A 24,113-nucleotide genomic window follows, 5' to 3' on the forward strand; every position below is an offset into this window, starting at 1 on the left:
TGAGGTGGTACATTGTAGACACATGCAATGTTCCCCAATGATTAGAAGTTGTGTGCAAGTGTTGCCAAAGAAATATGACCCGATCAGCCTGATGGGGACGCGATAATTAAAGGTCAGCTTTGTCTGATTCGCACAAAACCTACTAGAGACATCCATCTCCATTCACTCTTCAATTTTTCCACTAACCACTAAGTCTGCCTGACATGATTTTTTTGAAAAACACATTTTCCACTTTGTCTAAGTCTCGCTCGAGGAGAAGCCTCATTATGAAATCTCTCTTCGCACGTACATTGTTAAAATCAGACACATTTTCAGCCATGACATTGAAAATCTACTACACAAGACTAAGTTACGCTTTTCTGTACTCCAACACAGCAAACTCTGACAACACCGCCATTGCCACGGCACAATAACAAAACAGACTGGATCAGGCAAAAGGTAAAGAAAACCGTTTTATTCCTCTGTTGGGTCCTTTCCATAATGTTGTCAGACACTTATTCAACTCATGTTCAATTCATTTGTACAGCCCAAAATCACAAATCACATGTTTGCCTCAGAGGGCTTTGCAATCCTCTGTACACATACTTATTATAACAATCGTAGTCTGTCAGTAGCAAAAACAAGCACTTCTATTTGATGCACGTTGATGGTGCGAAATTGCCAAGAGCGATTACATTGTAGCCTGTTTAGCGGATGCCGCCTGCAGCGTTATCCCAAAATAAAAAAAAATTGTTGTCTAAATTAGTAACTTAGACACAAAAACATTAGAAAGTAGGGTCCAAGTAGAAAAATGCAAAGTTACATTAAGGCTTCCTTACATTCTTGGTACTATTTGATCAAATTCTCTTCCATTTTAAATTCATTGTAAATTACATCTTTATTTTTTGTATAGCAGAGTGTGATTGCAGTTTCCTCTGGGTCTTGTGTATCTGGCTGTTGCTTGTTCACATCCGTTTGAAATGCTGATTCAGCGTTTATCTGATCTGTAATTTACAGGAAATAGATTTATCATAGATTAACCATTTCCTCTGCCGAGTTGTGTAAAAGCGGTATCCCACCCGGCTTATGACTTCTTCTTTGAGGTCATGTTTTTTAATTATGTATTTTCGGGAGCCAGAATGAATTAAATGCATTTCACTGTCTTCACTAATAAAGTCCAGACCATTTAAGTATGCAAATCAGTTCATTGAAATGGCAGTTTAAGAGGGGATGAATGACTTAGGGTTGGGACTGGATGGGTTATATACGGTTGTGGACGATCAAAGGGTGGAATGAAATGTGATCCAGCATAAAGAAGAAATTAGTACTTAATGGAGGGCGATTATGGCAGGAGGTGTGGCGACAAGGAACACAGGGACTTGAGGTGAGAGCACATCTCGATTGAGGCTTCATTGTTCATTAAAATGACCTTTCCTGATCTCCTCAATATGACTGTAGATGTAGCTGTGGTCGGCTTGTGATGGTCCAGTAGGGCCAGGGGATTCTTTGGTTGGATGTGACCCGGATATAGAAATGTTGATGAAGCCAATCAGTCACCACTATTCCTGACTGAAAAGCACAGCCGGCTAGTCTGGAATTTACATCATTCTCATGGGTTTGAAACAGTTTATGATGGTTTGAAAGGACTCAAATACATATTGTATGGGGTGAAAAATGCCAACTTGGTCTGTGATACTTTGCTTGTTGAATTTACAATTATTACATAAAAGTTGATTGACTGTATCTTATCACCTCCTTAATTCAGATTTATTGGCCAGTCTGTAGATTTTAAACAGCAAGAGATTTCAGAATAAAGTTGTACACGATTACACGATTATTTCATTGTCACACATGCGCACTTGAGTGATTTCCTCATTTTCAAGTCTTGCAGGTTGTTTAAAAAAGCAGCACAACTTTTAAGGAACTTCACTTCTCTACACATCTTCCATCTATCTGCTCGAAAGAGCTGAACAAAATGAAAGTCATCATATCTTCTAATATGACACATCAAATCATCAAAACTGATTTCAAGTAAAATAGTCACTAGAATTTGGATTCATTTCAAAGATAGACAGAAAAAGAACATTGTGAAAGGTGACAAAACTTCTATTCACAACTTTGAAACTTTTAAGCCGTCATTTGGTTGTGGTTTTGGACATTGTTACTGTTGACTATATTTGCCTAAAACAAAAGCTCTGTAAATACATTTAAAGACAAAAATAAAATAAACTGTTTGTTCGTCGGTTTTGCTTTTAGCAATTACCATCCTGTTTTTCCATTTCATCATCATTTCACCTTCATAGTCTTGGTAAAATGAGCAGCATGTTGTTTCAGTGATAAACAGAATATAATGAAGCATGAAAAACAATTATTTGTTTTTCTCTCACACTAGAAACACTAAACCAGTATTACTCTTTTGTTTCATAAAAGCCTGGCAAATTTGCAATAAATGCTTTTTAAAATTAGTAATGTTTAATTTAATTGTTCAATTGTGTGAAATGTTGACACACCTAAAGTAATTTAATTCTGTTGGATTCAGTTGAGTTTCATTGTCTCAGAATCACATACAGTCCTCTTCTGAACCTTCACATTGATAACGATCTAAAACAAATACAGGCTCAGCAAAACATTTCTCCACCAGCAGCCTCTGCAAATATTGCATTCAATAGTTGCCTCATTAATAAACCTTACTCTAAAAATCTTAGATAATCTTTAAATCATTAATTAGGGAAAATATTTGCCTAAAACAATAACTCTGTTAGTATTTAAAGACATAAATAAAATAAACTGTTTGTTTGTCGGTTTTGCTTTCAGCAATTTTCTTCCTGTTTTTCCATTTCATCATCATTTCTTCTTACAAGTTTTACAAGTTATAAATAGCAGCTTGTTGTTTCAGTGATAAACTGAATATTAAAGCATAACAAACAATTCTTTGTTTTTATCTCACACTCAGTAGAAACACTAAACCAGTATTACTCTTTTGTTGAATATCTCCATCACCAGGTTTCATAAAAGCCTGGCAAATTTGTAAAAAAATAATAATTGAATTGTTCAATTGTGTGATTGTGTTGACACACCTAAAGTAATTTAATTCAGTTGAGTTTCAGTAGCTCAGAATCACATACAAAATCAAATCTAAAACAAATACAGGCTCAGCAAAACATTTCACCTTCAGCAACCTCTGCAAATATTGCATTCAATAGTTGCCTCATTAATAAATCTTCCTTTAAAAATCTTAAATAATCTTTAAATCGTTAATTAGGGATGAAATGCTGTAAACATGTGAATTGTTTCATGTGTAATCTCCAGAGTTTCTGCCTCTCCTGACACACAAAGATGTCTGCAGCTCTGACTCTCCTTCTCATTGGTTCTCTGCTGCAAGGTGAGCTGAAGTTCATTCACATATTGAATCATTGAGTATCAAAAATGATCAAAAACTATAACTACACAATGTTAGTCAAGTATTCACACCACAGTACAACAGTATCTGTAATACATGCTGCAGCAAATGAAGAACACAGTGAGCTACAAAACTGTTCTGCTTCCTTTTTCTTAAAACTTTAATCTGATGGCTGAATAATTTATTTAATCTAAACATCGAGAAAAATAAACACTGTGGGAACAAAGCAACATTTTTACAGTCATCATTTTGGATTATTCTAAGAATAATGTATAGTGGTAAGATACAGGCAACCAAACAGTAAAACATCCTCATGACTGTAAAGTATTATTCACTTGTTCTTATTCAAGATGTGTTTCTTGTGTTTCAGGTGCCCTGTGTGGAGAGTTTAAGGCGTCTATGCCGCAGACTATAGAGGTTCTTAGAGGATCCTGTGTGACCATCCCCTGCTCCTTTGACGTAGTGGACCAATACAAATCACACTTAGATAACACATGTAGAGCAATATGGATGATTGATCAGAGGACTGTGTTTAACAGCAGTAATCCACAAACAAGTACAAATAATAGAGAACTGAGAGGAGACTTGACAAAAAAAGACTGCACCACAACCCTGAACAACATGCAACCTGATAACGGCAATAACTATTTCTTCAGGCTGGAATGTGACAATGGCCTGAGATATATATTTAATGATCAAATCTCTATTTCAGTCACAGGTATTAAAGTCTGTCTACTTACATTTCACTCATTCATTTCTGTTGTAGAACTGCTCTGACCTTGTTTTGCATTCATTGCATTTGGCAAACAGTAAACAAAATGGAGAACTGATTGTTTAGTGACAGGTTCAAATGTACCTTCTCACCAGATGATCCTCCCAGACCGACTCTGACTCCGTCAGCACTGAAGGTGAAGGAGGGAACCTCAGTGAGGTTGACGTGCTCTGCTCCAGCTCCCTGTCTGTCTCATCCTCCAACTGTGACATGGACCCCCGACCTGGGTGAGAGTGTGGAGACACTGCAGGAGAATCAGGACAAAACTAAAGTCAAGACCTCTGTTGTGACCTTCACTGCCTCTCAAAACCATCATGGAAAGACAATCTCCTGTATGGCCTCCTACAACAAACAAGATGGCAGCACTGAGTCAGCTGTTACAAGTTTAACAGCTCATATCTCATGTGAGTTCATTTATCCTCATTCATTGTAATTATAGATATATTAATTGAAATGATCTTGTCTCTTATAGCTTCCTTGATTTAGTTTGAATCAGGGCTGAAATAATTAGTCGGTTAATCCATTAGTCAACTGACAAAACAATAACTGTCAACAATTTGGATAAAGGATTAATAGTTTTAATGCAATTGATTAATTTGAAGACTTCTTCTCAGCCTCTGGAAAATTCTGACGGATATTTTTCAGAGTTTTCTTACATTACATGACCTTCATTCAAATGTGCTCCAGGATCAAAACTGAATTGTGAAGAATTGTCCCAATACTTCCTTCTGAAGTGCAGTGGAGAAAACTATTGCCAACATCATATATTTTCCAGAACTCTAAAATCTTGTTTATGCTTTACAATTAGCATATTAATTAGTATAGGCTTCAACACAGCTGGGTGGAAGTGCAGAAACAGCAGTAGGAGAGCTTTAAATTAGACTTGAGCAGCACAAATGAAGTGAACGTTAAGGTTGTCTGCAGCCTTCAGTGGGTTATTCCATGATGAAGCAAGTCAGTTTACAAAAGGCAGAACTGTGCTCTCTCGCTCTCTCTCCAATGATTCTGCATCAAGCTTTATCTCGTGCTGAGTAATCAAAGTGCAGTGGGTAGGATCCCCAAGAACAAGAAAAAGAAGAGACAATTTTTCAAAAAGGTGTCAGCACTCAAACTTTACAAGAAGAAGTTTGACATAATCTATATTACATCTATAAATTATACAAATTATTTATTCTTCATTTTTCAGATTCACCCAAAGACACATCAGTGTCAGTCCGTCCCTCTGGTCCAGTACCAGAGGGACGGACTGTGACTCTGACATGCAGCAGTACTGCTAACCCAGCAGTAAAGAGCTACACCTGGTACAGAGCTGATGGAGGTCAGGAGACTTTTATTGGGACCGGAGCTGTTTTAAACATTAAAGCATTTAAAGACGACAGTCCTTTTTTCTGCAAGGCAGAAAATAATATTGGAGCTGGACGATCCACCAACAAACAAATAGATGTTCAGTGTATGTATCAACTAACTGATCTTGTTCTATATGTCCTGAACATCTGATTTAGTTAACATATTCAGTAATTAAATGGTTTATTTAGATGTTTAAAGCCACTATGTTTAGGATGTGAACATTTTCAACTTTTACGCCCCGTGTGTTTTTATCAGAAGGACACTTTTGCATTCAACGCTACTAGTTTATCCTTTTTAGCCTTCAATTTTCCACACGTTACCACTGGCCAGTCAATCGTTTACTGGTGGAAACTTGTTAAGTACTAGTTACAATTAAAAATAAATACTAGTTCCCATGTTGTATTCATACAGGTATTTGCACTTTGAACTCTATTTGAGAAAGGAAGAGTTGCAAACTATCTCTCTGCCCAAGAGTCTTACAAAGTCAGACAGGACAAAACAATATTTTTTGGATGCACTGTAAAATAATGGTGTCAGCATACTTGATCTGTCTTTATTACAATACGTATATTTTAGAACTTACAAGAGACAACATAACATATACCAATAATTTATATTCTTCATTTTTCAGATTCACCCAAAGACACATCAGTGTCAGTCCGTCCCTCTGGTCCAGTACCAGAGGGACGGACTGTGACTCTGACATGCAGCAGTACTGCTAACCCAGCAGTAAAGAGCTACACCTGGTACAGAGCTGATGGAGGTCAGGAGACTTTTATTGGGACCGGAGCTGTTATAAACATTAAAGCATCTCATGTCAACAGTTATTTTTTCTGCAAGACATTAAATAAAATTGGAGCTGGACGATCCACCAACAAACAAATAGATGTTCAGTGTATGTATCAAATTTTCTAACTGATCTTGTTCTATATGTCCTGAACATCTGATTTAGTTAACATATTCAGTAATTAAATGGTTTATTTAGATGTTTAAAGCCACTATGTTTAGGATGTGAACATTTTCAACTTTTACGCCCCGTGTGTTTTTATCAGAAGGACACTTTTGCATTCAACGCTACTAGTTTATCCTTTTTAGCCTTCAATTTTCCACACGTTACTACTGGCCAGTCAATCATTTACTGGTGGAAACTTGTTAAGTACTAGTTACAATTAAAAATAAATACTAGTTCCCATGTTGTATTCATACAGGTATTTGCACTTTGAACTCTATTTGAGAAAGGAAGAGTTGCAAACTATCTCTCTGCCCAAGAGTCTTACAAAGCCAGACAGGACAAAACAATAGTTTTTGGATACACTGTAAAATAATGGTGTCAGCATACTTGATCTGTCTTTATTACAATACGTATATTTTAGAACTTACAAGAGACAACATAACATATACCAATAATTTATATTCTTCATTTTTCAGATTCACCCAAAGACACATCAGTGTCAGTCCGTCCCTCTGGTCCAGTACCAGAGGGACGGACTGTGACTCTGACATGCAGCAGTACTGCTAACCCAGCAGTAAAGAGCTACACCTGGTACAGAGCTGATGGAGCACAGGAGACTTTTATTGGGACCGGAGCTGTTTTAAACATTAAAGCATCTAAAGACGACAGTTATTTTTTCTGCAAGGCAGACAATAATATTGGAGATGGACGTTCCGGCATCATTCACATAGATGTTCAAGGTATGTATCATGTAAATTGATCTACAAATTCTATGATTATGATATTCATTAATGAAGAATATAACATTTTTCACTTCTTTTCACCACTCTGTTTCTATGTCAGAAATGACGTGTCTTTCTATTTACCAAACTCAAGTGAACTTTGGGTTGCAACACCTGATTAAAACCTTGAAGTATCCTGGCTGAAGTATTCACAGCTGCCCTGTGGCATAAATGGGGATGTGAGGCTAAAACACAGCCACTGAACCACTGTTGAATGAATGTAACACTTGAACAGGGATATGATGTGTAGAGTGTTGTGTTATTTCTTATGACAGGTTCAGATCAACATTGTGGACCGTACAGTGGAGTTCTTCTCTTGGCTGTTGCTGGTGTATCTCTCAGCGTGAACGTCTTGTACACAGTCTGCATGGTGTTCCTTTGGTATGTGATTTCACTGGATTGCACTTTTTGTAATGAAAGCTCTGTTGATGGACGAGCAGTGCTGCTTTTAGAAAACAAAATATGTATTTATTTACATATATGGATTGTTCTTTGTTGTCCTCAAAGGAAATCCAGAAAGAGAGTGAAGCCAAAAGAAGTGGACCAAACTTACATGTCATTGGATCCCAGAGACAGATCTCCAGAGTATGATGTCATTGCCCAAACTTCAAGATGACTCTGTAAACATCCACTGATCTTCATAATCATCAAATAAGAACAGAAAATACATTTTGACTGAGGAGATATACATCTCCTTCTAAGGATTGTCTTCATAGGAAATAAAGAAAGAACGTGAAGCCAAATGAAGAGAACACGGTTTACATAGCATTGGATCAAACAGACCAGTCTCAGTAGTGTAGAGTCATTACAAAATGACGCTGACATCGTCCACTAAGTGCCCTGATGATTATTCGGCGACGACACAGAAATATTTCTTGGAATGTATTACACTTCGACAGGTACTCCAACATAGCATATATTTACGTTTTAGTGTAATCACAGTACACAATAACACAGTAACATGAGCAGATACACAAAGCAATGCAACATAGCACTGCAATTAGTACTAGAGATACTAGCTCTGTGGGGCTATACTGTTAAATTATCACTGAAACTGGATCACAGAGGTATTCAGTTTACTTTGTGGTCACTTTTGAGTTGGTGGTGTTTTTGTTTTTGGTGTAGTTTTTGGGGGTGGTTTTGTATTGTGCTGTATTATATTTCCAGGTGTATTTTGTCTCTTAAAGGTACAGTACATAGGGACCATGTATGTCATCAACACAGCAAACGACTGAACTGAGTGAGCTCTTCTCTCACATTCTGAGGTTCATGTAGAGCTGTTGAGTTTGACTGTTTCACATCATAACATGTTGTGTCACTGTTTCCCTCTCATACATGAGAATAATTAACAGTCCTGTATTATCTTTAACTTTATATTACTGATGTTCTCTTGGATACAGCTTTACTTTTTTTACATGCTTTCATTAAGTGTTGCATGAAATCACATGAGACCAAAGTGTTGAATTGAATTTGACTGAGGATGAATTTGCTATCACCATATTTTTTTAAAGCAATGTAATAACTTACATAGCTGCAAGATCTCTCTACTGTTTTATGATTATGTTAATTATCATGGGAAAGTTAATTGAGTATTATGTCATCGCCTTCTCCATCCAGATGTACTGGTAGATTATACTATCCAGTCTAATTGGTGTAATTTCATTATATAGTTTGAAGATGTTATTATTTGTTAATATCTGTGCAAATTGCTTTGACAATAAAGGCTCATTATAGGTTTTTGTTGTGTCTTAATCATTTGCAGAAATTCCCTTTACCAGGTTGGTAATGCAAAGATTTTGTTTCATTTCAGGCAAAAAGACTCAATATTTGGATAAAAAAAGAATATATATGTGGGTAAAGTAAAAGCTCGATTTAGAACAAATGTGGGACAGTCTAAAATCATTTCTGATAAATAAGTACATTTCATTGTCACACATTCGCCCTTTAGTGACTTCCTCATTTTCAAGTCTTGCTGTTGTTTAAAAAAGCAGCACAACTTTTAAGGAACTTCACTTCTCTACATATCTTCCATCTATCTGCACGAAAGACCTGAAGACAATGTAAGTCATCATATCTTTTATTAAAATATAAATCATTAAAACTGATTTCAAGTAAAATACTAAATCCTAAAAACGTAAACATTGTGTAAATATACTTTAGAACAATGAATCATTTCAAAAGTAAAAATGAAAATAAATTTGTCTAAGGGGGCAAAACTTTTAAACTTTGAATCCGTCATTTGGTTGTGGTTTTGGACATTGTTACTGTTGAAAATATTTGCCGAAAACAATAACTCTGTTAGTATTTAAAGAAATAAATAAAATAAACTGTTTGTTTGTCGGTTTTGCGTTCAGCAATTATCTTCCTGTTTTTCCATTTCATCATCATTTCTTCTTACAAGTTTTACAAGTTATAAATAGCAGCTTGTTGTTTCAGTGATAAACTGAATATTAAAGCATAACAAACAAGTATTTGTTTTTCTCTCACACTAAGTAGAAACACTAAACCAGTATTACTCTTTTGTTGAATATCTCCATCACTAGGTTTCATAAAAGCCTGGCAAATTTGTAAAAAAATAAGAATTGAATTGTTCAATTGTGTGATTGTGTTGACACACCTAAAGTAATTTAATTCAGTTGAGTTTCAGTCGCTCAGAATCACATACAAAATCAAATCTAAAACAAATACAGGCTCAGCAAAACATTTCACCTTCAGCAACCTCTGCAAATATTGCATTCAATAGTTGCCTCATTAATAAATCTTCCTTTAAAAATCTTAAATAATCTTTAAATCGTTAATTAGGGATGAAATGCTCTCAACAAGTGAATTGTTTCATGTGTAATCTCCAGAGTTTCTGCCTCTCCTGACACACAAAGATGTCTGCAGCTCTGACTCTCCTTCTCATTGGTTCTCTGCTGCAAGGTGAGCTGAAGTTCATTCACAATTGAATCATTGAGTATTAAAAATGATCAAAAACTATAACTACACAATGTTAGCCAAGTATTCACACTGCAGTACAACAGTATCTGTAATACATGCTGCAGCAAATGAAGAACACAGTGAGCTACAAAACTGTTCTGCTTCCTTTTTCTTAAAACTTTAATCTGATGGCTGAATAATTTATTTAATCTTAACATCGAGAAAAATAAACACTGTGGGAACAAAGCAGAATATTTACATTCATCATTTTGGATTATTCTAAGAATAAGGTATAGTGGTAAGATACAGGCAACCAAACAGTAAAGAATCCTCATGACTGTAAAGTATTATTCACTTGTTCTTATTCAAGATGTGTTTCTTGTGTTTCAGGTGCCCTGTGTGGAGAGTTTAAGGCGTCTATGCCGCAGACTATAGAGGTTCTTAGAGGATCCTGTGTGACCATCCCCTGCTCCTTTGAGATAGAGGACCAATACAAATCACACTTAGATAACACATGTAGAGCAATATGGATGATTGATCAGAGGACTGTGTTTGACAGCAGTAATCCACTAACAAGTTCAACAAATGGAGAACTGAGAGGAGACTTGACAAGAAAAGACTGCACCACAACCCTGAACAACATGCAACCTGCTAACACCAATAGCTATTTCTTCAGGCTGGAATGTGAAGGCCTGAATTATGATTTTCTTTTAAATCAAATCTCTATTTCATTCACAGGTATTAAAGTCTGTCTACTTACATTTCACTCATTCATTTCTCTTGTAGAACTGCTCTGACCTTGTTTTGCATTTATTGCATTTGGCAAATAGTAAACAAAATGGAGAACTGATTGTTTAGTGACTGGTTCAAATGTACCTTCTCACCAGATGATCCTCCCAGACCGACTCTGACTCCGTCAGCACTGAAGGTGAAGGAGGGAACCTCAGTGAGGTTGACGTGCTCTGCTCCAGCTCCCTGTCTGTCTCATCCTCCAACTGTGACATGGACCCCCGTCCTGGGTGAGAGTGTGGAGACACTGCAGGAGAATCAGGACAAAACTAAAGTCAAGACCTCTGTTGTGACCTTCACTGCCTCTCAAAACCATCATGGAGAGACAATCTCCTGTACGGCCTCCTACAACAAACAAGATGGCAGCACTGAGTCAGCTGTTACAAGTTTAACAGCTGATATCTCATGTGAGTTCATTTATCCTCATTCATTGTAATTATAGATATTTTAATTGAAATGATCTTGTCTCTTTGCTTCCTTTGCCTTAGTTTGAATCAGGGCTGAAATAAATAGTCGATTTATCCATTAATCATGTGACAGAATAATAAATGTCAACAATTTTGATCAGGGATTAATAGTTTTAATGTGATTGATGGTAAATTTATTTAATCTAAACATATAGAAAAATAAACACTGTGGGAACAAAGCAGAATCTTTACAGTCGTCATTACTGGATTATTCTAAGAATAATGTATAGTGGTAAGATACAGGCAACCAAACAGTAAAAAATCCTCATGACTGTAAAGTATTATTCACTTGTTCTTATTCAAGATGTGTTTCTTGTGTTTCAGGTGCCCTGTGTGAAGAGTTTAAGGTGTCTATGCCGCAGACTATAGAGGTTCTTAGAGGATCCTGTATGACCATCCCCTGCTCCTTTGAGATAGACGACAGATATGAATCAAACTTAGATAACACATGTAGAGCAATATGGAAAATTGATCAGAGGACTGTGTTTAACAGCAGTAATCCACTAACAAGTACAAATAATGGAGAACTGAGAGGAGACTTGAGAAGTAAAGACTGCACCACAACCCTGAACAACATGCAACCTGATAACAGCAATAACTATTTCTTCAGGCTGGAATGTAAAGATCTGAAGTGGAATTTTGCTGATCAAATCTCTATTTCATTCACAGGTATTAAAGTCTGTTTACTTACATTTCACTCATTCATTTCTCTTGTAGAACTGCTCTGACCTTGTTTTGCATTCATTGCATTTGTCAAATAGTAAACAAAATGGAGAACTGATTGTTTAGTGATTGGTTCAAATGTACCTTCTCACCAGATGATCCTCCCAGACCGACTTTGACTCCGTCAGCACTGAAGGTGAAGGAGGGAACCTCAGTGAGGTTGACGTGCTCTGCTCCAGCTCCCTGTCTGTCTCATCCTCCAACTGTGACATGGACCCCCGACCTGGGTGAGAGTGTGGAGACACTGCAGGAGAATCAGAACAAAACTAAAGTCAAGACCTCTGTTGTGACCTTCACTGCCTCTCAACTCCATCATGGAAAGACAATCTCCTGTACGGCCTCCTACAACAAACAAGATGGCAGCACTGAGTCAGCTGTTACAAGTTTAACAGCTGATATCTCATGTGAGTTCATTTATCCTCATTCATCGTAATATAGATATATTAATTGAAATGATCTTGTCTTTTACCTTTTTGACTTAGTTTAAATCAGGGCTGAAATAATGAGTCGATTAATCCATTAATCATGTGACAGAATAATAATTGTCAACAATTTTTAGAAGGGATTAATAGTTTTAATGTGATTGATGGTAAAAATATTTACTGATCTCAAATTCAAGGATTCTCTTCTTTTGTCTCTTTTATATTATTATAAATTGAATGTCTTTAGTATTTGGGGATTTGGTTGAACGGAAGGTTATTTGAAGACGCCTCCTCTGCCGCTAAAAAATTGTGACAGGCATTTATTCACAGTTTTCCTACATTTTACTGAACCATTAATGGATTGATCGTAAAAAAGTAATTTACAGATAATTGATAATGAAAATAATAGTTAGTTGCAGCTCCAGGTTAAAGGTCAAAATTGTCACTTCGGGAAACAGCAACATCCATTTAAATGTACTGTTGTTAACTCCATGAAATTCCAGTGGGAGAGCTCGAAATTGAGGTTTCATGAAAGGCAGAAGTGTGTGCTCTCTCTCTCTCTCTCTCTCTCTCTCAACATAATCTGCCTTTGTTTCAATACAATGTCAGATTATTTTACATCTATAAATTATACAAATTATATATTCATTTTTCAGATTCACCCCAAAACACCACAGTGTCAGTCCGTCCCTCTGGTCCAGTACCAGAGGGCAGTATTGTGACTCTGACATGCAGCAGTACTGCTAACCCAGCAGTAAAGAACTACACCTGGTACAGAGCTGATGGAGGTCAGGAGACTTTTATTGGGACCGGAGCTGTTTTAAACATTAAAGCATCTAAAGACGACAGTACTTTTTTCTGCAAGACAGAAAATAATATTGGAGCTGGACGTTCCGGCATCATTCACATAGATGTTCAAGGTATGTATCATGTATATTGATCTACAAATTATATGATTATGATATTCATTAATGAAGAATATAACATTTTTCACTTCTTTTCACCACTCTGTTTCTATGTCAGAAATTACGTGTCTTTCTATTAACCAAACTCAAGTGGACTTTTGAGTTGCAACACCTGATTAAAACCTTGAAGTATCCTGGCTGAAGTATTCACAGCTGCCCTGTGGCATAAATGGGGATGTGAGGCTAAAACACAGCCACTGAACCACTGTTGAATGAATGTAACACTTGAACAGGGATATGATGTGTAGAGTGTTGTGTTATTTCTTATGACAGGTTCAGATCAACATTGTGGACCGTACAGTGGAGTTCTTCTCTTGGCTGTTGCTGGTGTATCTCTCAGTGTGAACGTCTTGTACACAGTCTGCATGGCGTTCCTTTGGTATGTGATTTCACTGGATTGCACTTTTTGTAATGAAAGCTCTGTTGATGGACGAGCAGTGCTGCTTTTAGAAAACAAAATATGTATTTATTTACATATATGGATTTTTCTTTGTTGTCCTCAAAGGAAATCCAGAAAGAGAGTGAAGCCAAAAGAAGTGGACCAAACTTACATGTCATTGGATCCCAGAGACAGATCTCCAGAGTATGATGTCATTGCCCAAACTTCAAGATGACTCTGAAAACATCCACTGATCTTCATAATCATCCAATAACGTTACTGAAGGATTTCTGTATTTCATTTATTGAGACAAACGTGTGATTAGTGATATGAGAGCTATTAAATCAATATCCTACGGGGGGTTGGGCTTCAAACAATGTCATTTAAATACTTTCTTAAATGTTTGAGGTTTTGTTGATCAAGAGTAGTACATGTTTTATAAAGAACAGAAAATACATTTTGACTGAGGAGATATACATCTCCTTCTAAGGATTGTCTTCATAGGAAATAAAGAAAGAACGTGAAGCCAAATGAAGAGAACACGGTTTACATAGCATTGGATCAAACAGACCAGTCTCAGTAGTGTAGAGTCATTACAAAATGACGCTGACATCGTCCACTAAGTGCCCTGATGATTATTCGGCGACTACACAGTAATATTTCTTGGAATGTATTACACTTCGACAGGTACTCCAACATAGCATATATTTACGTTTTAGTGTAATCACAGTACACAATAACACAGTAACATGAGCAGATACACAAAGCAATGCAACATAGCACTGCAATAACTACTAGAGATACTAGCTCTGTGGGGCTATACTGTTAAATTATCACTGAAACTGGATCACAGAGGTATTCAGTTTACTTTGTGGTCACTTTTGAGTTGGTGGTGTTTTTGTTTTTGGTGTAGTTTTTGGGGGTGTTTTTTATTGTGCTGTATTATATTTCCAGGTGTATTTTGTCTCTTAAAGGTACAGTACATAGCGACCATGTATGTCATCAACACAGCAAACGACTGAACTGAGTGAGCTCTTCTCTCACATTCTGAGGTTCATGTAGAGCTGTTGAGTTTGACTGTTTCACATCATAACATGTTGTGTCACTGTTTCCCTCTCATACATGAGAATAATTAACAGTCCTGTATTATCTTTAACTTTATATTACTGATGTTCTCTTGGATACAGCTTTACTTTTTTTACATGCTTTCATTAAGTGTTGCATGAAATCACATGAGACCAAAGTGTTGAATTGAATTTGACTGAGGATGAATTTGCTATCACCATATTTTTTTAAAGCAATGTAATAACTTACATAGCTGCAAGATCTCTCTACTGTTTTATGATTATGTTAATTATCATGGGAAAGTTAATTGAGTATTATGTCATCGCCTTCTCCATCCAGATGTACTGGTAGATTATACTATCCAGTCTAATTGGTGTAATTTCATTATATAGTTTGAAGATGTTATTATTTGTTAATATCTGTGCAAATTGCTTTGACAATAAAGGCTCATTATAGGTTTTTGTTGTGTCTTAATCATTTGCAGAAATTCCCTTTACCAGGTTGGTAATGCAAAGATTTTGTTTCATTTCAGGCAAAAAGACTCAATATTTGGATAAAAAAAGAATATATATGTGGGTAAAGTAAAAGCTCGGTTTAGAACAAATGTGGGACAGTCTAAAATCATTTCTGATAAATAAGTACATTTCATTGTCACACATGCGCCCTTTAGTGACTTCCTCATTTTCAAGTCTTGCTGTTTGAAAAAGCAGCACAACTTTTAAGGAACTTCACTTCTCTACACATCTTCCATCTATCTGCACGAAAGACCTGAAGACAATGTAAGTCATCATATCTTTTTATGACACATATAAATCATCAAAACTGATTTCAAGTAAAATACTAAATACTAAAAACGTAAACATTGAGTAAATATACTTTAGAACAATGAATCATTTCAAAAGTAAAAATGAAAATAAATTTGTCTAAGGGGGCAAAACTTTGAAACTTTTAATCCGTCATTTGGTTGTGGTTTTGGACATTGTTACTGTTGAAAATATTTGCCGAAAACAATAACTCTGTTAGTATTTAAAGAAATAAATAAAATAAACTGTTTGTTTGTCGGTTTTGCGTTCAGCAATTACCTTCCTGTTTTTCCATTTCATCATCATTTCTTCTTACAAGTTTTACAAGTTATAAATAGCAGCATGTTGTTGCATGATGAACTGAATATTAAAGCATAACAAACAAGTATGTGTTTTTCTCTCACACTCAGTAGAAACACTAAACCAGTATTACTCCTTTGTTGAATATCTCCATCAGCAGCTTTCATAAAAGCCTGGCAAATTTGTAAAAAAATAATTTAAAATGAGTAATGTTTAATTTAATTGTTCAATTGTGTGATTGTGTTGACACACCTAACATAATTTAATTCAGTTGAGTTTCATTGTCTCAGAATCACACAGTCTTCACATTGATAAAGATCTAAAACAAATACAGGCTCAGCAAAACATTTCACCTTCAGCAACCTCTGCAAATATTGCATTCAATAGTTGCCTCATTAATAAACCTTCCTTTAAAAATCTTAAATAATCTTTAAATCGTTAATTAGGGATGAAATGCTGTAAACATGTGAATTGTTTCATGTGTAATCTCCAGAGTTTCTGCCTCTCCTGACACACAAAGATGTCTGCAGCTCTGACTCTCCTTCTCGTTGGTTCTCTGCTGCAAGGTGAGTTGAAGTTCATTCATAATTGGATCAATGAGTACAAAAACTATCAAAAACTATCACTACACAATGTTAGTCAAGTATTCACACCACAGTACAACAGTATCTGTAATACATGCTGCAGCAAATGAAGAACACAGTGAGCTACAAAACTGTTCTGCTGCCTTTTCCTTAAAACTTTAATCTGATGGCTGAATAATTTATTTAATCTAAACATCGAGAAAAATAAACACTGTGGGGACAAAGCAGAATCTTTACAGTCATCATTTTGGATTATTCTAAGAATAATGTATAGTGGTAAGATACAGGCAACCAAACAGTAAAGAATCCTCATGACTGTAAAGTATTATTCACTTGTTCTTATTCAAGATGTGTTTCTTGTGTTTCAGGTGCCCTGTGTGGAGAGTTTAAGGCGTCTATGCCGCAGACTATAGAGGTTCTTAGAGGATCCTGTGTGACCATCCCCTGCTCCTTTGAGATAGTGGACCAATACAAATCAAACTTAGATAACACATGTAGAGCAATATGGATGATTGATAAGAAGACTGTGTTTAACAGCAGTAATCCACTAACAAGTTCAACAAATGGAGAACTGAGAGGAGACTTGACAAGAAAAGACTGCACCACAACCCTGAACAACATGCAACCTGCTAACAGCAATAATTATTTCTTCAGGCTGGAATGTGACAATGACCTGAAGTGGAATTTTGCTGATCAAATCTCTATTTCATTCACAGGTATTAAAGTCTGTCTACTTACATTTCACTCATTCATTTCTCTTGTAGAACTGCTCTGACCTTGTTTTGCATTCATTGCATTTGGCAAATAGTAAACAAAATGGAGAACTGATTGTTTAGTGACTGGTTCAAATGTACCTTCTCACCAGATGTTCCTCCCAGACCGACTCTGACTCCGTCAGCACTGAAGGTGAAGGAGGGAACCTCAGTGAGGTTGACGTGCTCTGCTCCAGCTCCCTGTCTGTCTCATCCTCCAACTGTGACATGGACCCCCGACCTGGGTGAGAGTGTGGAGACACTGCAGGAGAATCAGGACAAAACTAAAGTCAAGACCTCTGTTGTGACCTTCACTGCCTCTCAAAACCATCATGGAAAGACAATCTCCTGTACGGCCTCCTACAACCAACAAGATGGCAGCACTGAGTCAGCTGTTACAAGTTTAACAGCTGATATCTCATGTGAGTTCATTGATCCTCATTCGTTGTAATTATAGATATTTTTATTGAAATGATCTTGTCTCTTAGCTTTTTAGACTTTTGTTAAATTAGGGCTGAAATAATTAGTTTATTAATCCATTAATCATGTGACAGAATGATAATTGTCAAAAATTTTGATCAGGGATTAATAGATTTAATGCGACTGATGGTAAAAATGTTTCCTGATCTCAAACTCAAGGATTTTCTTCTTTTGTCTCTTTTATATTACTATAAATTGAATGTCTTTAGTATTTGGACTGTTGGTCGAACGGAAAGTTATTTGAAGACGCCTCCTCAGCCCCTAAAAAATTGTGACAGGCATTTTTCACAGTTTTCCTACATTTTACTGAACCATTAATGATTGATCGTAATTTACAGATTAATTGATAATGAAAATAATAGTTAGTTGCAGCTCCAGGTTAAAGGTCAAAATTGTCACTTCGGGAAACAGCAACATCCATTTAAATAGATTCACCCAAAGACACATCAGTGTCAGTCCGTCCCTCTGGTCCAGTACCAGAGGGCAGTAATGTGACTCTGACATGCAGCAGTACTGCTAACCCAGCAGTAAAGAGCTACACCTGGTACAGAGCTGATGGAGGTCAGGAGGCTTTAATGGGGACCGGAGCTGTTTTAAACATTAAAGCATCTAAAGACGACAGTCCGTTTTTCTGCAAGACAGAAAATATTATTGGAGCTGGACGATCCAACCTCAGTCAAATAGATGTTCAATGTAAGGATCACATTTTAAAGGTTTTATGTTACTTAAAGCCATATTTCAGGAAATTGATTGAAAACGATTCGACAGTTATGAAGTTATTAATCTATCCATCAAATGTTTTATCCATAAAGCTCTCAATTTGATCTACTTATTTATTTGGCTTCCTGCCACTGACTCTGACCCATTCCCAGTCAATGCTGTGATCGCTTTCTAATTAATATAATATATATATATATATTTTTTACTATTTGTTTTATATAAATTTGCCAAATTGAGTTAATGTTACCGGAGCCCCTCATCGGTATAGAAGACAAAATGTGGCAAAATGATATAAATACATAGGCAAATGAACAAATGTTACTAGTTAACTTACAGGTAAAACTAACCGAACCTAAATTACTTGAGACTAAACTTGTCTGTCTTCTCTAAATGCATTGCAGTTGCACCTCAGATCCTGTCCTCATCTGACTGCATCAAAGCTGCAGACCAGCTCAACTGTTCCTGCAGGACTGTGGGAAATCCTTCTCCCACTTTACTCTGGTATTTGGATGGGTCACCTGTCAATCACTCTGACAAGTTTGTTATAAGCAATGAGCCTCTAAATGACACAGGTCTGTGGAGCATCATCACTGTGAACGGACCACAGGAGAGGGATCTTTCCACCTTGCTCTGCCGCAGCTCCAACTCTCTGGGATCTGCTACTCAAAGATTTTGTGTCAACAGCCTTGAAGCTCAGACATCAAGTCAAGGTCTGTATTCTGTGCTGAAAACAAGTCTTAATGAAAAGTTGGAAACTATCAGGATTACTTGAAATTAACTTGATCTGGAACCCAGTGCCACATTCTCTATATCTGTTATATATAATACCTCTATTTAGTGTTTTTGATTTGTAGAATTTTAGACTGACTGCCTTGTAGTGGAGGGGGCATGACTCACTCTTGGTTTCAGCTTCTAGAATATTGATCCATCAAGTCTGTGATAGATTTGCACAACAGAAAAACAAACACATTTATTATAAATAACAGTCAAGCATTTACAACAACATCACAGTCTGTTTCAACCTACACTGATACTACTAAGACTAAATAATGATGAATCTAAAACAAAATAAATGCTAAAATAACAAAAATACTGGAAATTATTCACTTAAGCTATTTCTTGGATTTTATATTCATTAAATATACTCTTCTATAATACTTTTATAAACTACATTATACATGATGTAATACCTCAAAACAGAGCCATTATAATTAAGCTTTTGTGTTTAAAACAACACATCAGTCTTCACGTGCGTCCAAATGTACTTCATCAAAAATAGTATATTAATGCTTCTGACTAACCTTCACAATATTCCGTTCTCTCTCAAACTGATTGTTCAGGTCGAGTTACGTCAACATTCTTCATCGTCACAGTTGGTGTTCTAACAGCAGCGCTGATATGTGCTCTACTGTTTGCTATCAGGTAGGTAACAGCTTGGGACACCATGAATGTTTCCGACTACCTCTGCGCATCAAGGTTATCGTTGTTAATTCAACTTTAGTATAAATAATGACTCTATATAGTCTCACCGCTCTGTGAGTGGACTAACTCCTGTCCGAAACCAGTGTTTCACTTTCAATTTATTATAAATTCACAAAATAATGAACACATTTTTGTTAAAAAGAACTTCAATTTAAAGTATGTAAAGTCACAGTGGCTAACAAGTGTTACAGTGACTGGTATTGTTCTTTGCCGATGCAAATCGTGTGTTTTAAGATGTTTTTGGACAGAGAATTTGGCCTCTTTACATCTATCAGGAGTCTCATGTTTCTTTGAAAATCTAAGTATTTATAGACAATGATCAGCTCTGTATTTCATCAGCGCTATATATTCACCTGTGTAGCAAATCTTATAATTTAGGCTATTCCAGATGTGCCTATTAGAGTTTGTCTCACTGATCGCACGTCTTCATTCTGTCAACTAATACATAAGCAGGTTGACATCTAAACTTGTAATGAATATGTTCATGTAAGTTGAATGGAGCGTCCTGCTGTCCTATTTTCTAGGGCTCAGAGGACTGTCTGCCGTAACTCTACAAAGAGTCAGTGCACAGGTGACACCAGCTCAGCTGTGATGAGCCAAGGCCTTACAGGTGAAACAGGAAATAAGGTACGGACTGTTTCCTAATTTGGGACAAGAATAATCTAACAGAATATCTGTACCACTGACTGTTTTTTTTCAATTTATTTCAGGCAATTATCACAACAGAGGAGGATATCTATGTCAACGCCAACATGATGAGAAAGTCAAATATGCCAAATACTCATCTCGGACATCAACAGGTTCCATGTAAAAGCTCAGAGGAGAAGAATGAGGAGGGCAGTGATGTGCTTTACTCTAGTGTGATTTGGAGGAGTAAGAGCAAGATGAAGAAGGGAGAACGCTCTGGGGGCAGGAATCCGTCTACTGGCTCCTATCTGGAGGAGGAGAGGTGCATGGAGGGAGGCGTGTCCAGAAATCATGTGAGGAACGCACTGGAGATGGAGAGTCTATACGACAAGATCGTGACTGGAAAAGATGCAAAGAAGACAGTGTGTACTGAATATGCCCAGGTTAATTTTAGAGACCAAAATATGATGCAACAATAATATTTGCTGAAACTGTTTAATTTCTATGGATTTTTGCAGTCGCGTTTCTGGTAATGATTATATTGGTTCACATTATATTGTCAGTGTTTTGTCCCTACGTGTACATACATGAAGGGCTCACTTATGTAAAATAACACTGCAAACTAAGTAACACCTCTTACAAAATGGACAAATTAAAGAAACACAGAGTCTTCTTATTCAACAAAGCAGCAGAGTCAGAGACAGAGTGCAGTTAAGTCCTGCTCACACCGGAGGAGAAAACAATTCCTCGCTCTCCAATGACTTTGTATTGTGTGAAGGTGCCGCCTTGTCACCTTTTGTCTGCTTGCAAACAACAGAAAAATGCCTAAAAGTTGCTGAGTGATGGGATGCACTACCAACAGAGTACAGAACCCATAACTATAGTTTTATAAGCTGAAAAACTGAGGATACAGGCAATAAAACATGAGGCATCAGCAGGAAAAAGGGAAAACTGGGATCCTGGCACTCAGTATGTCTAACATTGTTAGCATGCGCAACAAGCATTTTGTCCAAAAGTCAGTTTTAGGCTAACTATTTTTCTGTATGTAATGCTAAAAATGTTGAAAGAATGCAACTTCTATTTCAGTGGAATGTTGATTCATCAGAAAAAAGTTATGCAGTTTTATGTCTGCAAGTGCCTTAGCTAACTACAGTAGCTTGCTAACATATAGCTAACATTAGCTCGCTAACTTGTCCCATCCCATCATCATTTTAGTTATTAACTGCTAGACACAGAGTGCAGAATCATCCTTTGACATGCTAAAGTGTAAAGTTTTTAGCTAACTACAGGCAGTTTGTTAGTATTTTTCAGCCATTGGTTGCATATTGTGGCGCCGATTGTTTTCAGAGAGTGACGCGTTGCGCCGTGTCTCTCTGTCATCCCCTACAGTCCTATTGTATCTTTCAGATTGTATGTGTTCATAAGATGTCCTCATGAATGTTCAGACATTATCGGAGTGTCTTGTAACACCACAAGACTTCTGAATTGTAATTTCTAAGAGATGTGAGGAATGTGTTGAGCGTTTTTTTACAGCAGCATAACTGCATAATTTGCATATTCTTTCTTTTTGATAATGATAGGTTGATCATGCAAGTGTATTATCATCTTTTTAATCCAGACTTCTTTGCCAGTTTAAAGAGTTTTCAGTCAAATTAAGCTGTAAGATTTAAAAGGTGGAAATTTGAATAAATGTGTAACTCTTAGTGGGAATACTGTCTAACTGTGATTTGCAGATTGTTTGTAATTAATACATCTTAGTTATTACTTTGTCCAAGTTGCTTTACATAATATACTGTATTTTAGGTACCCAAATACCAGGTACCCAATGGCTGTGGTCATGTTGCATGAGACCATTTAACTTTTCTTGATTTTAGCCGATTAAATATTAGCCCTAAATGTGAATTTCTGGGATGAAAATCACTGAAGGAATCCTTGCATTTCTTACACTGAGACAACAGTTTTGGCACTTTAGTGACCTCACCTGACACTCCTTTAAGGGGTTACTGCCACCAGAGCTCCTACTGCCACAGAGAGGAGCAGAAAACACCGTCAGCTGCAAGAGATTTTAGAATAAAGTTTTACATGATTAATGTGTTTAAAGTAACAAAAAGTAAGTAATCATTTCTGATAAATAAGTACATTTCATTGTCACACGCATGTGCAATTTAGTGACTTCCTCATTTTCAAGTCTTGCAGGTTGTTATAAAAAAGCAGCACAACCTTTAAGGAACTTGACTTCTCTACACATCTTTTATCCATCTGCTCAAAAGACCTGAAGAAAATGTAAGTCATCACAACGTCTTATATGACACATCAAATCATCAAAATAACTTTTGAAAATAACGTAAAATTCAAAAAACTTTAGACTAATAAACAATTTTAAAAGTAGAAAGGAAGAAATTAATTATATTCAAAGGCGAAACCTTTAAGCCGACATTCGATTGAGATTTTGGACATTGTTACCATTGAACATATTAGTTTATAAAAGCTTTGTAAATACAAAGAAGATAAATGAATAAAGAGAGTTTAGCCTCCTGTCTTTCCATTTTATAATATTTTCATCTTCTACATCTGGATTAAAAAAGCATCATGTTCTGGCAATGACAGACGAAATGTTACCAAGTATGACAAACTAAAATATTTTTTTAGTAAGTAGAAATAACCCATCAGCAAAGTTGATGACGTTACAGAAAAATAGACCCTCTCCTGCTCAGAGTTACAACAAATGAACACGCTGCCATCTAGTGTTAGTTAATAGTTATTTCTTCCTTTATCTGCTTTGTTGGGTAATAACCTCACATTAGGTGGGGGAAATGAGGGACAGGGAGCTGGAGCAAATACAACCAGGTCTCTACTGCACACTTTCAGGATCCACTTCAGGCCTACCTGGACTGGCTAGGGAAGATCTATGCTGAGTGGGATCAGACTGACCCACTGAAGAATGCAGATACCCCGAATTCTGTGCTGAAAGGGCCCCTTCAGGCGGCTTGAGAGGTGAGGACCGGATGCCGAGCAGCTCCAGACAAAGATGGTAGAGTTGCCTCAGTCGTCTCCAGATATAATCATTTGAGAGAAATCACCAGAAAATGACTGCACAAGTGAAGTTTATATTCTTGTGTAAACATAGATAATGGTGTTAAATAAAACCAGTTCTGAGGGTTTTTTTTCAAGCTTATCTGTTGAACAAGGACTGTACACGTTTCAAATGAAATAAATTACTTATTAAAGTGACACAACGTTTTGTCATTGATCAAAATGTTCAAAAGGGGTAAAAAAAAAACATCAATTCCTGGTCAGTGGAGATCTTAGCCGTTATTAGGAGTTCAAGGGGTTTTGTGCTGATTTAATATTATTTTTCTTCAGAAATGTTTGTGCAAATTCCCGTGAGGTGGTACATTGTAGAC

At 36.5% G+C, this 24,113-nt stretch overlaps 2 protein-coding genes across 2 annotated transcripts; both read left to right on the forward strand.

Moving 5' to 3' along the window:
- The first annotated feature begins 3,315 nt into the window (after positions 1-3,315).
- On the forward strand, positions 3,316-13,862 carry LOC142965649 (B-cell receptor CD22-like). The gene is made up of 11 exons (XM_076106690.1): positions 3,316-3,361; positions 3,750-4,097; positions 4,247-4,555; positions 5,338-5,601; positions 6,130-6,393; positions 6,927-7,190; positions 10,542-10,667; positions 11,039-11,275; positions 11,732-11,857; positions 12,226-12,416; positions 13,791-13,862. The coding sequence occupies exons 1-11, from the start codon at positions 3,316-3,318 to the stop codon at positions 13,860-13,862; spliced, it is 2,247 nt and encodes a 748-aa protein (XP_075962805.1).
- A 2,722-nt stretch (positions 13,863-16,584) lies between these two features.
- On the forward strand, positions 16,585-21,188 carry LOC142965780 (sialic acid-binding Ig-like lectin 13). Its single transcript, XM_076106863.1, has 8 exons — positions 16,585-16,630; positions 17,017-17,364; positions 17,514-17,822; positions 18,310-18,573; positions 19,002-19,310; positions 19,941-20,022; positions 20,607-20,709; positions 20,883-21,188. The coding sequence occupies exons 1-8, from the start codon at positions 16,585-16,587 to the stop codon at positions 21,186-21,188; spliced, it is 1,767 nt and encodes a 588-aa protein (XP_075962978.1).
- Positions 21,189-24,113: the final 2,925 nt, after the last annotated feature.

The sequence above is a fragment of the Anarhichas minor genome, unplaced genomic scaffold (genome assembly GCF_050575085.1).
Source record: "Anarhichas minor isolate MPS153535 unplaced genomic scaffold, ASM5057508v1 ptg000035l, whole genome shotgun sequence".
Lineage (NCBI taxonomy): Eukaryota > Metazoa > Chordata > Actinopteri > Perciformes > Anarhichadidae > Anarhichas > Anarhichas minor.